This window comes from Microtus pennsylvanicus, chromosome 2 (assembly GCF_037038515.1).
Source record: "Microtus pennsylvanicus isolate mMicPen1 chromosome 2, mMicPen1.hap1, whole genome shotgun sequence".
NCBI lineage: Eukaryota > Metazoa > Chordata > Mammalia > Rodentia > Cricetidae > Microtus > Microtus pennsylvanicus.
Genome location: NC_134580.1, coordinates 130,794,676 through 130,808,382, shown reverse-complemented (window position 1 = coordinate 130,808,382; position 13,707 = coordinate 130,794,676). Strand labels below are relative to the sequence as shown.

At 39.8% G+C, this 13,707-nt stretch overlaps 1 protein-coding gene across 2 annotated transcripts in view; it reads right to left on the bottom strand.

The window, feature by feature from the left end:
- Acss2 (acyl-CoA synthetase short chain family member 2) overlaps positions 1-13,707 on the bottom strand; it is a 40,260-nt gene extending 26,553 nt beyond the window's left edge. Inside the window, exons 1-2 of one of the 2 annotated variants that reach the window (XM_075962678.1) lie at positions 13,436-13,707; positions 8,963-9,158 (exon numbers count right to left, since the gene is read on the bottom strand). In XM_075962678.1, the coding sequence (XP_075818793.1) occupies positions 8,963-9,158; positions 13,436-13,613 (374 nt within the window). In that variant the 5' untranslated portion in view covers positions 13,614-13,707. The remainder of the gene's footprint in view (positions 1-8,962; positions 9,159-13,435) is intronic. The other variant, XM_075962677.1, reaches the window with a different exon arrangement.

Below are 13,707 nucleotides of genomic sequence, written 5' to 3'. Positions count from 1 at the left end.
CAATTCATTCTTTTTTTAAAGAAGATCACAGCTGACAATCATGGAAGCCCCATGAGGACAAAGACCTGATTTCTCTTGCTTATCACCTAAATATGTACTGTAGCATCTGAAACTTACCTATGAATATCAAAAAGTTTAAAACCTGGTGCTAGAGCGGTATTTAAGGATAGATGTTCACTAAATCTAGATACCTTATTTAAGAGTCTCTAACTTAATATTCATTGGTATGCAATAAATAGCAACCAATTTAGTGTGTAGGTTACATTTTGTTGGCTCTTAAGAGTGAAAAGATAGTCTTATAAAACCATGATAGTCAAGACTAAAGGACTACTCTAGACTAAAGAAAACTAAAAAGACATAGCAGCCATATATTATATTTTAATATTGTATGTCATTTGTTAATTCTATTTAGCTCAGCCCTCTTGCTATAAAGGACAGTACTGGAACAATTTCCACAAAGTGGCAATGGAGTCCAAGGGTTAGGTGGCAAGTAATACATGAATATTGATTTCCTTGTTTTGGGAGTTGTATTAGTAAGAGAGGAAAAAGTTCTTGTTTATCTTACTCTCAAATTGTTTAGGAAAAGGTTATTTGTATTGTATTTGCAACTTTTCTATAAATTTGATATTTTTCTAATTGTCATAATGTTTATTTTTTAACTCCAGCTAATCCTTGTGGCAGTTCTTTTGGTTTGGTTTGGTTGATGGTACTGGCGACTGAACCTAGGGCCCACATAAAAGCACCCTACCACTGAGCTATAGTCCTAACCTTCTTACTTATTTTTTATTTTGAGATTACATCTCAATAAGCCTCCCAGATTGTACTGAAACTTAATTCTACAGCACAGCAGGCCTTGAACTCTCAATTCTACTGCCTACGTCTCTTGAGTAGATTGCTGGCCTGTGCCACCAGACTTGGCTCCCTTAAAAACTTTTGAGACTAACAAGATTTGCTCTCCCTTTTGAAAGGTAAGAAAACTAAACCTCAAGAAGGATGTCATTATTTGTTAAAGATCCCCAAACAACTAGGGCCTCTACCTACAAATCCTCAGGATGGACTTATCTTTTGTTGTTGTTGTTTTGTTTTTGAGACAGGGATTCTCTGTGCAGTTCTAGTTGTCCTGGAACTAGTTCTTGTAGACCAGGTTGGCTTGAACTCACAGAGTTTAATCCCGGCCTCTGCCTGGGATTAAAGGCGTGCACCACTACCACCAGCTATACTAATGATCAAAAGAATGTTTTTTTTCTTTCAGAATATAAATCTGGCTTGTCATATCCATTCTTGAACCCTTCCATGACTTGCTAGCACTTGTCACAACTGCAATTTGTGTGTCTGTATATGAAACAAAAAAGTCCTGGTCTTTTCCCAGAACTTCTCCCTCTGAGACAGGGTTTCTCTGGAACTTTGGAACCTGTCCTGGAACTAGCTCTTGTAGACCATGCTGGCCTCGAACTCACAGAGATCTGGCTGCTTCTGCCTCCTGAGTGCTGGGATTAAAGGTGTGTGCCACCACCACCCGGCATCCCTCAAGTATCTTATCCATATAGAATAATGGAAATTCCATTTTTTCCTGTTGATAAGACAGATGGGAAAAAACTTAGGAGATGTGTCTTTTTGTTGTTTATTTTTATTGAAACATAGTTGCTCTATGTAGCTTATCCTCATAATCTGTTCCAGCCTCCTGAGTGCTGGGATTATACATATGATACCATATTTAGCTCCTTGGAGATATTCTTTTTCTATGTATTTTTTACACTTACTTTTTTATTCATTGTGTATGTGTACATGTATGCATGCCACAGTATATGTATGGAAGTCAGAAGACAAGTTGTGGGTTCTGGGCATCAAATTCAGGTAATCAGACTTGGTGGCAAGCTCCACTACCTGCTGAGCCATATCGCAGGTTCTTCATGGAGATACTCTTTTACTTCACTCTCTTAGATACTATCTCAAGCCAATGTAAAGTCTATTGACTTTGCCTTCATAATAGCTAAAACCTGACCATTTCCCTGACTTCTACCATTATCATTACTGTCAACTCTTTCCTGAACTATAAAAGTGCCTCTCTGCTGATCCCATATGTATTGCCCTAAGCTTGTTCCCAAGTTAAGTTACTATGTAGACTATATTTTGCACATATTCCGTGGAAAATTATTTAATGAGTGAGCATATCTCAGTTAAGGAAAAGACACTACTTTATTAAGCTTGCACCTTAACATCTTTGGCTTTACAAACAGTAGTTGACACTTCCAAAAGCAGCCCTATACCCTCTAATAAACTACCGACTAGACAAATGACCAAGTATCAAAAAGCAAAGGCTGTGAAGGTAGAAGCATGATGTCTGGAGGAAGAAATGTAAACTGTCTTCCTGTCTAGAATAAGTTATAATTACTGTAAGACCCTGGCCAAGTCTGAGCCACAAGTCCCTCATCTGTCAAATGCTACGAACCAGGTTAAAAAAAAATGGAACAAATACATAAGTGCAGCAAATGGGAGACGTAGTTTATTATTATAAAAAATGGAGAAATTTATAGCTAGGTGTGCTGGCACATACCTGTACTCTTGGCACTTAGGTGGCTGAGACAGGAGGATTTCCCAGTCAGGGCTACACAAGACCCTATTTCTAAGGAAAAGAGACAAGAAAAGAATCAGTCTGTCAGTCAGCCCTAGGAATCAGGGAAAGCTGTAGAAGAATCAGTCTATCAGTCAGCCCTAGGAATCAGGGAAAGCTGTGGAAGAATCAGTTTATCAGTCAGCCCTAGGTATCATGGAAAGCGGTAGAAGCTGAGCTGTCAAGCAGAGCCGCCTGAGTAGCTAATATCATCGCGGACATGAAAAGTCAAAGCACGGCGGCCGTGTGATGTGTGAGGGAGACCACAGCTGGACTATGAGGGATCTTAGGGTTATTTAGGAAGCTGTATCATGTGAGGAACCAGAGAATGTGGACTCAGTATTACCTCATCCATAGAACAACAAGAACACTTTAGTAGATCAAAGATCTCCCATGAACTCAGCAAGTTCCCCCCCCCCCACACATATCAGAATCCCCAGGAGCACGGGAAAGGAAACAGTGTAATGTGGGTCTGGGCTTCTAGCTGTGCGCCTACAAAGATTCCCCAGTGGCTTCTTACAACAATCTGTGATAGAACCGCTATTATTCCCATTCCACAGATTGGAAAACTAAGACTTAAGGAGGTAAGAATTGTTCATGTCTCTATTGATGGGCCTCCTCCAGTAGCCAAACATTATTAGAAACACCTTGCAGAGTGACTCTGGTTTTAATTTGTTTACAGGATTGTTTCCAGGTTTGTCAGAAGGAACTACAAGACAGTTAACAAAAATATGAAAGACCTAATAATTTCTTTTGCCTTCCATATAGCATATCCTACAGGGATGTTTCTTGAGTATGATAACTTAAGGAATGGATCCGATTTGAACTCATCAATGTTTAGGGACAGTGTTAGACTGTGAGGAGCAGGGAGAATCCATGCACAATAAAAGTGATCCTAAAAGAAAATGGTCGAAGGAATAAGAGTTCAAAGACCCTAGATGTGGAATTTTGAAGTTGTAATCAGTATATTCATAATTTAAGTGGAAGTAAAATAAATCCAGATAAAAACGAGGATGCCTAGGTTAAGCATTAGCTCTTCTTAACAGGGCCTTCTTAAGCCAGCAAGTGTAGCTGAGGCTGGCCTCAAGCTCTTGATGCTCCTTCCACCGCTCAGATGTGAGGGTTTGTGCCACCTCGCCCAGCTCTAGATTAACATTCTTAAATCTAGCTGCGGCCACATCATTTTTCTTTATAAGAATATTTTTGACATATCTTGAGAGTAGTGATCTCCCATTCCTGAACCTTATCTGCTATCAAAGAAGTGTTGCATTAAGCAGGCTGCTAGATCTTTAGAACCTCCCAGGGAGGCAAATTCCATGGACTCTGGATTCAAAATAGATGCAGATTTTGAGCACTTTTAACCACCTTCACACTGCCACGATTCCTAAGTTACCATGGCTCACCTAGATTCCAACCTTGTAACTGGTCTCACAGCTTCGACTTTTTATTCTCAATTTAAAATCGAGGTCCTAAGTACAATCCAAGTCATTGCTCATGACTGTCTAGTGCATTCCCATTTTACCATGCACAAAAAGCCACACTCGACATCGACTTTCATTATTTTAAATGATCCAGCAGTCTGTGGGCCTCAGTGTTTCCCCATCCCTCATCTCACCTGTCTCCAAACACACCGAGCATCCGTGCATGCTTGCTCTTCCGTCTGTCTGGAATGTTTCTCCCCCTACTCACATTATCTGCATGGCATACTGCATCATTTCTTTCAAATCTCTGCCCAAGTGATGTCACTATGCAAGGATCTTCCCTTTCCAGCCCCATTCTGCACTGTCATCCCTTTCCCAGTGATCTGCATTTTTATAGAACATCTGTCACTGCCTGGTACATTTATGTGTCTGCATGTTTGTGTGCATGTTCTGAGGACTGGATTCAAGTCCTTGTAAGGGAAGCCCTAACCAAGCTATCTCCACAACTCCCATTTATCTTATTTTGTTTGTTTACTGTCTGTCTCTTTACATTGCATAAAAAAAGAATTTTGGGTTTTGCTCAGAACAGTGCCTGGTATACAGTAAGCCCTCAAGAAGTATTTGTTGAAGAAATAAATTGTTCCTTGCATAAACCTTTTAGTCTAAAGAGACTTGATGAGTTTTGTTTTGTTTCTGATCCAAATTATTTTTATTTTTGCAATTTAAAAAATTAAAGTATAATTACATATTTATACTCCATCCAACCCCCTCCCAAATCCTCTCTTTACTCTCTCTCAAATTAATAGTCTCTTTAAAAAAATTATTATTATTTTATATATGTGAATAAATATATAAATACAACCTGCTGAGTCTGTTTAGTATTGCTTTATGGATATAGTTTCAGAGCTGACCACTCGGTGAGACTTGGTGTTTTTACGATCCAAATACATAGTAATAGTGTTTAATATCTAGTAAGCTCTTTCACCATGCCAGTATATTGGAGACGAGTTTGTTATTCTATTAGTCTTATTCAGTTGACAACTCCATAATATAAAAGCTATTTTAAGTATATTTTATTTTCTGCTCTGGGTATTTGGAACTAGGTTCTCATGCAACCCAGGCTGGCTTCAAACCCTCTATGTAGCCATGTTTGGCCTTGCACTTCTGATCTTTTTGCCTCTATCTCCTGAGTTGCTGCTGTTTAATTTTTTTGTTTGCTTTTTGGTGACAGCAATTTTAAATAACTATTTGGTCTCCCCAAATAGAATGAAAACCCTATAATATTAGATTTAACAAACTTATCTGTCTTTTAAATTTCAATTTGAAAATAAATTAATTTAACTAACATGGCCAATTTCTCTTTTCATCTGTCACAGCCTAGTGTTGGACTTCTTGAATGAGGCAGTATCTTATTAAAGGAAAGAATAGTTGACTAGGAGTAAAACTATCTGGAGATTAGTATCTGTTTTATCTTCAAATTGGTTTATAACCCTGAGGGAAATCACTTTCCCTCTCTAGCTGATCTTAGATCTGCTAATCTATAGAGAAAGTTGACCTATGTGGACTCTAACAGTCACATACAATTCTAAAAATAATATCATTCCATAAACATTTATTATGTGCCAAGCTGAAGTAAAAGGCCAAATTCTTCCTTGTGGCAGTTTTATTTTAGCTAACTACAGCATGCTTTTAGCTGCAGCATGCTCTTGAAAGGGCTATTTTCCTTGTGCATATATATGTCCCAAGACAAGAAGGGAACTGCAAATGTGGTATGCTAATAGTACTGCATTCATTAAATGACACTATTTGAGCTGAGAAGAAAGCGATACAAAAAGAAGGCTTGCCAGATATAACGACTCATGCCTGTAATCTCAGTATCCGGGCTGAGGCAGGAGGATTGCCATGAGTTTGAGATCAAACTGGGTCACATAATGAATCCCACAGTAGCCTGGACTACATAGTAAAGACCCTCTTGCAATACATATATATATCACAAGCCCGGGCTCAAATACTAGCACTACCAAAAAAAATCACTAAAAATTTTGTTGTTTAAAGCATCAATAAAAAAAAATAAAGGTGGATCTTAACATAGAAATCTTGGGGGAGAGAAAGAAGGTTCTAGAATATACATGTAAGAAATTTTGGGACATTCTGAGTACATTACTAAAGCAAATAGTACAAGGAAAAGATGGGAGGCAACTGATGACTCCAGAAAAAAACAAAAAAATCCGTACAGGAAATGAAAAGCCGGAACATAGCTCCATCGGTGTAACACTTTTCCTGCCACGTACAAGTCCTCAGCGTAAACTGGGCATGGTAGTACAGGTCTACGATCCAGTCGTCGGTAGAGGGAGGTAGAGGCAGAGGATCAGAATTTCATGGCCATCCTCAACTACATAGTTACTGAGGCTAGTCTGAGATATGGGAGACCCTAGAGAAAAAGCCATGTTAACACATTTACTATACTACTCTTATAAAGACTGTGGTTTGAATTTAATTATTCAAAAATTATCTTTAGTGAAAGGGAGAAGTTAGAAGAGTGTTTGAGATTTAAATTCTCATCTATGATAAAAGGAAGCCAATCTCTCCTTTTAAAGCAACTAGAATGGGGGCTGGAGAGACGGCTCAGAGGTTAAGAGCACTGACTGCTCTTCTAGAAGTCCTGAGTTCAATTCCCAGCAACCACATGGTGGCTCACAGCCATCTATAATGAGATCTGGTCGCCGGGCGGTGGTGGCGCACGCCTTTAATCCCAGCACTCGGGAGGCAGAGGCAGGCGGATCTCTGTGAGTTCGAGACCAGCCTGGTCTACAGAGCTAGTTCCAGGACAGGCTCCAAAGCCACAGAGAAACCCTGTCTCGAAAATCAAAAAAAAAAAAAAAAAAAAGAGAGATAGAGAGAGATCTGGTACCCTCTTCTGGCCTGCAAGCATACATGCAGACAGAACACTGTATACATAATAAATAAATCTAAAGGAAGGAAGGAAGGAAGGAAGGAAGGAAGGAAGGAAGGAAGGAAGGAAGGAAGGAAGAAAGATCTGCTCCTGGAAAGCTAACCTCTAAAAAAAGACTAGAATCGGGCAGGGCGTGTAGCTCAGTGGTAGAGCAGTTGCTTAGCATGTGCAATGTGTAAAAGTTTAATCCCCAAGACCACAAAAAGCAGCAGCAGCAGAGGAAGAAAAGAAAGAGAAGGAAGAGAAAGCAGTGTAAGAATATTTATAAACATGGGCTCAACAAGGGAAGCAGCTCTATATCTAGCATATTTGCACTTTATCTTATTATAACAAGTGCAGTCCATTCATAGTTGACTAGAAGCATAAAAGAATTAAAAATTAATTGTCCAGTTGATATCACCTTATTTAATAACACCTAATACAAGGCTGAATATCCAATATTTTTTACAATTTTTTATTATTAAGTGAGAGAGAGACAGACAGACAGACAGAGACAGAGGCAGAGAAAGACAGAGAGTGCAGGTGCCTGTGGCATCTACAAGAGGGCATCAGATTCCCTGGAGCCGGAATTATAGGTGGTTTAAACTGCCCAGTGTGGGTTCTGGGAAATAAACTTGGGTCTTCTACAAGAGCAGTGTGCTTTCTTAACCATTGAGCCATCTCTCTCCAGTACCCAGTATCTTTAAAAATTCTTGTTGAACAAGTGATCATGTAAAAGCCAAATAATACTGTCTTACCACAAAGTTATAGAATTTTGCATTGGAAGTAACTTTGTAGATTACACAATACAGTGCTTCCCAAATTGGTATTCCATTGAACACTGGTTCTTAGAAAGAGTATTAACATACATTGGGGCTCCAACACAGACAAGTTTGAGGGGGTAATTGTGTGAAGGTAGATCTGGGAGGAAACGGGGAAGATGGAATTGAATATTATTGTAAGAAAGGATCAACAAATTAACAAAACATTTAATTTAAAAATAAATCTTGTCAGGTGGTGGTGGCACACACCTTTAATTCCTTCACTTAGGAGGCAGAGGCAGGTAGATCTCTGAATTCGAGGCTAGCCTGATCTATATTGTTGGTTCCAGTTCAGCCAAAACTACACTGAGAAACTATCTTGAAAAACCAAAAAGAAAAAGAAAGGAAGAAATCTTGCCAGGCATAGTGGCTTTTGTCATTACTGTGAGCATCAAATAGGGTATTTCTTCAGCTCCTAAACATAGTATCTAACCCTTAACTCAATAAAAGGTAATGATAACAATGATAGACCTGATGAAAATCTTAACACTCATTTTTTGTTCCAAAGCAAGAATGAAAAAAAAAAGCAACCTAGTCCCTTTCTCTTCTATATGCCCGCTCTCCTCACCTCCAACCATACACCAAGAACAGGAGGGCCACTTGATTTTATGGTGACTCTGTCACTAGAGGTTGTGTGATCTAAAGAAACTAGTTTTCCTGATGCATTATTCCTTACTGAAATATCAAATCACTGATTTTTGCTTACTTTTCTTGGGTGATGTAAGGATCAAGTAAGTTGATAGAATTTACACTACTTCATGACAGTCCAGTGTGAATGGCAAACAACTGTAATTCCATCGGCTAACAGGCTGAGGCAGGAGGGTTGTTACAAGTTCAAAACCGGTTTTCACTACCTAGCAAATACCAGACCAACCAGAATTTCTCAGTTGGACTCTGTCTTAAAAAAATTTGGAGGTAGGAGTTGAGGGTAGCAAGATAAATCAACATGTAAAGGGCATTTGTCCCCAAAGCCTGATGATCTGAGTTCAATCCCTAGGACCCACAGTGTGGATGAGAAAACCAACTCCTGAAGTTGTCCTCCGACCTTAACATGCCACCCACATTGATTAATTAATTAATTAAAAAAATTTCAATTTAAAAATAAAGTGTGCTGTGAATTATGAAACACTATATAAGCATGAGATTTTTATCTGTCTCAGACTATAAATATTTTTACCAGTAAAAAGCAACTTTATCGCCAAGTTTTTTCTCGTGGACATTTCGATCCAGCACATTGTAGCAGATGTTGGTAGTTGCTCCTTTCATCCACTCGGTGAATATTTTCCCTTTGGTCACATCGAAGTTGTACTGGAGGAATGGGCCAGGGCATGGGGTTTTCCAATAAAATTCCTTGGCAATGTTTCCCCAAAACTCTGCAACAAAAAGAGATGCCCACATATCACTAGGTATCTCAACCATATTTATCATCAGATGGGTTACTAGCATGTGTACAGGACCAAACTACAATCATCCTGTCCCAGGACTCAGTATCTGCCTTATCTAATTGCCCGCTATTCTCCTGCCTACAGTTTATTCCTGAATCTCAATTCAGATTGTTCCTTCTATACCCAAAGCTGTCTATATGAGTGTAGTAGCACACATTATTATGATCCAGGCACTTGGGTGGAGGCAGAATTATCAGGAGTTCAAGACTAGCCTTAACATAGGGAATTTAAACCCAGCCTTATCTCTAGTACACACACACACACACACACACACACACACACACACACACACACACACTTGAAAGTATCATATCCGTGCAGTACCCAGGAGGCAATCAATAATTAAGAAATTCTTTGCCCATATAGTCTTCCACGATCATCTCTTAGTTTGTTCATTCTCACTTAGCAATTATTTATTGCTATTTGCACAAGTGCTCCTGTGTGCCAGGTGTTACTGAAAGCTATTTATATGTATTATTATTTAGTCCTTACTACATCCCTAAGAGGTATGCATTATTTTGTTTCTTCTTATAGATTTGAAAATCAAGGCTTGGAGACATTAAATAGTTTGCCAAGACTTCACAGGTTACTAAATCAAGATTTGAATTTCCCTGAGAAGACATGTTTGCTAACTTTCCAAAGACAGGCATATACTTTACTCCTGTGCCAAGAGAAAGTGACTATTTTGGTATGAGAGAAAACCAAGGGTTTATCTTTTGAGAAACTATTTCAGACCGAAAATAAAGAAACTTATCAGCAATAATTTGGTATATTGGATCAAGACAATAAAATAGAAAGCTAAAGCACATGTTATACCACCCTTCAGTCTATTAAGGAAATAAAAATGAAATCAACTCAAGGTGCTATAGTATACCTATAAAACTAGCAAAGATTTTTTTAAATTTAATTCTATGCTTTTACTACATGAGATCTGTCTAGAGAATTCAATACTTTTATACAGTAACAACACTATAAGAATTGTCTGGCAAGAGTTATGAAACTTTTTTGAACCTTTATTTGCTAACTCAATTTTGGTAATATATTCCAAGAAGATAATCTAAAAGAAGGAAAGAAGGCATTACTAAGAAGGTTTCTATAGCAACACTACAAAGTGAAACTAGAGGAGGGTACAATGATGTGGGTCTGTAATCCTAGCACTTGGAAGGGAGAGCCAGAGAATCAGGAGTTCAAGGCCAGCCTCAACAGGAAATTTGAGGCCAGTCTAGGCTATCTGAAACCCTGATTTAAAAAATTCATAAATAATAAAACCAGGGCTGGAGAAATAGCTCAATTCACGAAGTGCTTGCCACACAAGCGTGAAGATCTGGCATAGTAACATTCATTTGTCATTTTAGTGCTTTGAGGGCAGAGACAGGTGGATTTCTGGGCTTGCTGTGACACCCAAGCTTGTCCTCTAGTCTATACACATGCACACCTTAAACTCAAAAAGCCCAACAATTAAAAACTGGTAAAAACTAGTAGTAAAAATTGCAATATAATAAAATACTGAATGGTCATTTTAAAAAATAAAAACTGGCATTTAGTGATTATATGTAAAGATGGAAGATGAAACTAATTAGGACTGGACTAATTTAATCATTATGACATAAATTTACGAAGTATATATTATATTAATTTCATAGGTAAGAAAACTGAAGTTCACGTGGGGCTTAGTTAAGTAAATAGGCACAAAAGGGATTGGGCAAAATCAAAGACATGGAAAGGGACTTTTGTGCAGCCAGGATATCTAGAATGAAGAATGTACTAGAGAATGGTAGAGATAAAATTGAAGAAGTGATAAATGGTAGAAGATAAAATTGAAGTAGATGACCCAGAGGCTCGGAAAGAAAAACTGAATCTTAATTTAGGGGAAATATTTTTAAAAGCCAGGCATAGTGGCATTTGCCTATAACTGCAGCACTCAGGAGGAGAATGGATCACCACAAGTTTGAGTCAAGACTTGTCTGTATCTACATAGTAAGTTGCATGCCTGTCAGGACTATATACCAAACCCTGTCCCAAGAAAGAAAGAGAGAGAGAGAGAGAGAGAGAGAGAGAGAGAGAGAGAGAGAGAGAGAGAGAGAGGAGGGAATGTAGAAGGAAGGGAAGGAGGGGGAGGGAGAGAAGGAGGAAGAAGAAAAGAAGGAAGCAAAGAAAGACAGAAAGGAAGGAAAAAAGAAAAGAAGGAAGGAGAAAGAAAGAACACTAGTTTTTTACAATACCATATAAAAGAGCATTCCCGGGATATCAATCTAATGATGTTTAGATAAGTCTGCTGGAGCAACTGAAGGCATTAAGGCTAGGGAGGAAGGGACAAATTAGAAAACCGTCTCCTGCTTTCCATAAAGCGTCTATGGAAATTGGTAGTAAGGGTCAGTCTGAGAGAGATTTTAAAGTAGTATTTGACAGAATTCAGTGAAAAACAAACTTTAGAGTCAGAGAAGAATAGTACAATATTCAGAGTATAGTTCTCTAGTCAGGATCATGTGGGTTTACACCCCAACCGTCATAAACTTGGTTTATGACCTTGTGTAAGGGAATTAGTTTCTCTAGGTTCCTATTTCTTCCTCTGTAAAATGTGGGTCGTTCTCAGGCCAAATCAAACTGAAACACTGCTTAGTAAACAATAGGAGTTCTATAAATTCATAAGGTATAAAAGAGATATCAGAGAAAATGATGATGCAAGAGGTTTATAGTTTGGGGCCGTGCCACTGACACTACCCCAACTGAAAACAGAAAATTAAGGCAAAAGAGAAAGAAAGAAAAAGATAATGGAGAAGAAAGCAGGCTCGGGAGAGAAAACTGGGAAACATCACTCTCAGTCTCGTTTGGCTCAGTGTAAATCTTCAGGGTGTGTGAAAAACAAATGGTCTATAATGCTATGAAATTTGGAGCCTGAATATAAGTGAAATACAAGGTATGAGGCTAGATACATAGACTAGGAATTACTAAGGTAGTACTTAGCGTACCCCAGGGAAACAGATGTAACTCATGATGGAAGAAAATATAGAAAGAGAAGGGAAAAGACACCCAAGGACTCAAAGTTGGACACTACTTGTAGCAATGAACAACTTCACACTTGATTTAATACGATTTTGCATTGCTTAGTATCTGCCTCCTCCACATTATTGTTGTCAAACAAATCATGACTTATTTAATGGCGGCTGGGCATCAAACGTTCGATAATAGATCCCTTATTACCCACTTTAGTTCTCATAATCTATGAAGCTAGTATTATCCCTATCTTGGAGATAAGGAAATTTAAGATAGGTTTTTAAATCTGCCTAAGACTGCAAGAATAGCTTTTTATGCACTTTCCTGAGTGTGATTTATGTTTATCATGCTACCCCTCAACCGGGAAGTGGTAGTGGGGTTTTAAAGTTGTCTTTTTTTGGCAGGGTCTCACTATGTAGCCCTGGTTGTTCTGGAACTACCTATACACACAGGCTAGCCTTGAATTTACGAAGACCTGTCTCTTCCTCTTCAGTTCTTGAGATTAAAGGTGTGTGCCACCAGGCCTGATCAGGATGTGTTTTCGCCCCCTGGCCTGACACGTTTTTAAAGTCACAGAATTATCTCTTAGAATCGGTGTTAGTACAACTTAGGTCCAAATTTACTTCTTAAAAGAAAAAAAAAACACTTGACATATTTACAGCTTTTTCAATCGTATTTTGGGATTGCTACTATGTTAAATAGATATAGGACCCCAAAAAGGGAGCCAGACTTGGCACTGCCGCTGAGCAAAATGAGATGAGCGCGCTAAAAATCTGAGGGAGGCAACTGTTGAATTGGAGACAAAGGTTCTCTCTCTTCTGGGCTCTCCTTCCCTCAAGGCGCACGCACCCTTGCTCCTTGGAGTCCTTCTTTTACCTCGGGGACTCTCAAATGGAACTTTCTCCTGACGGAAACCCCTTAGTCTCCCCGAAGGGTCCTTTCCTCACCGAACCCCGCTTCTCCTCGTATAACCCGCATCTCCTTGTGAAAACACCCATCTCACAAAACTGCCAGAGAGTCCCCCAACTTCTAGGAACCCTCACTTTCCAGACCCTCTTCTTCTCCTGGAACACCATCTCTTCGAATCCCTTTTCCATCTCTCTCTCTCAGTGAGCCTCCGTCTGCTCCGTACAGGAGCTCGGTAAGTGCCCCTCGGAGCCCCGCTGCTCTGTTCACTGGAGCCCCCAAGAGTTGCCCGGGCCCAGCCTCACCCCGCGGCTCCTCCACGGAACGCCGGTGCAGCTCGCGGTAGCGCTGCAGAGAGGAGACGTGCGCCGAGCGTCTGACCTCCGGCGGCGGGGACCAACCCCGCACCCGGCCTTCGGCGCCGGTCTCCTCCAGAGCCCGGCTCCCGCTACCGCTCTTGCGCCGCTCCTCGGGCAGCCCCATCACGCCAAGCTCTGCGCACCTTGGCCACCGTTGCGGTCGCTGCGGGTGCCGGGGCGGGGAAAAACAGGTCGACCCTAGAGGCGGGGCCTCGGGC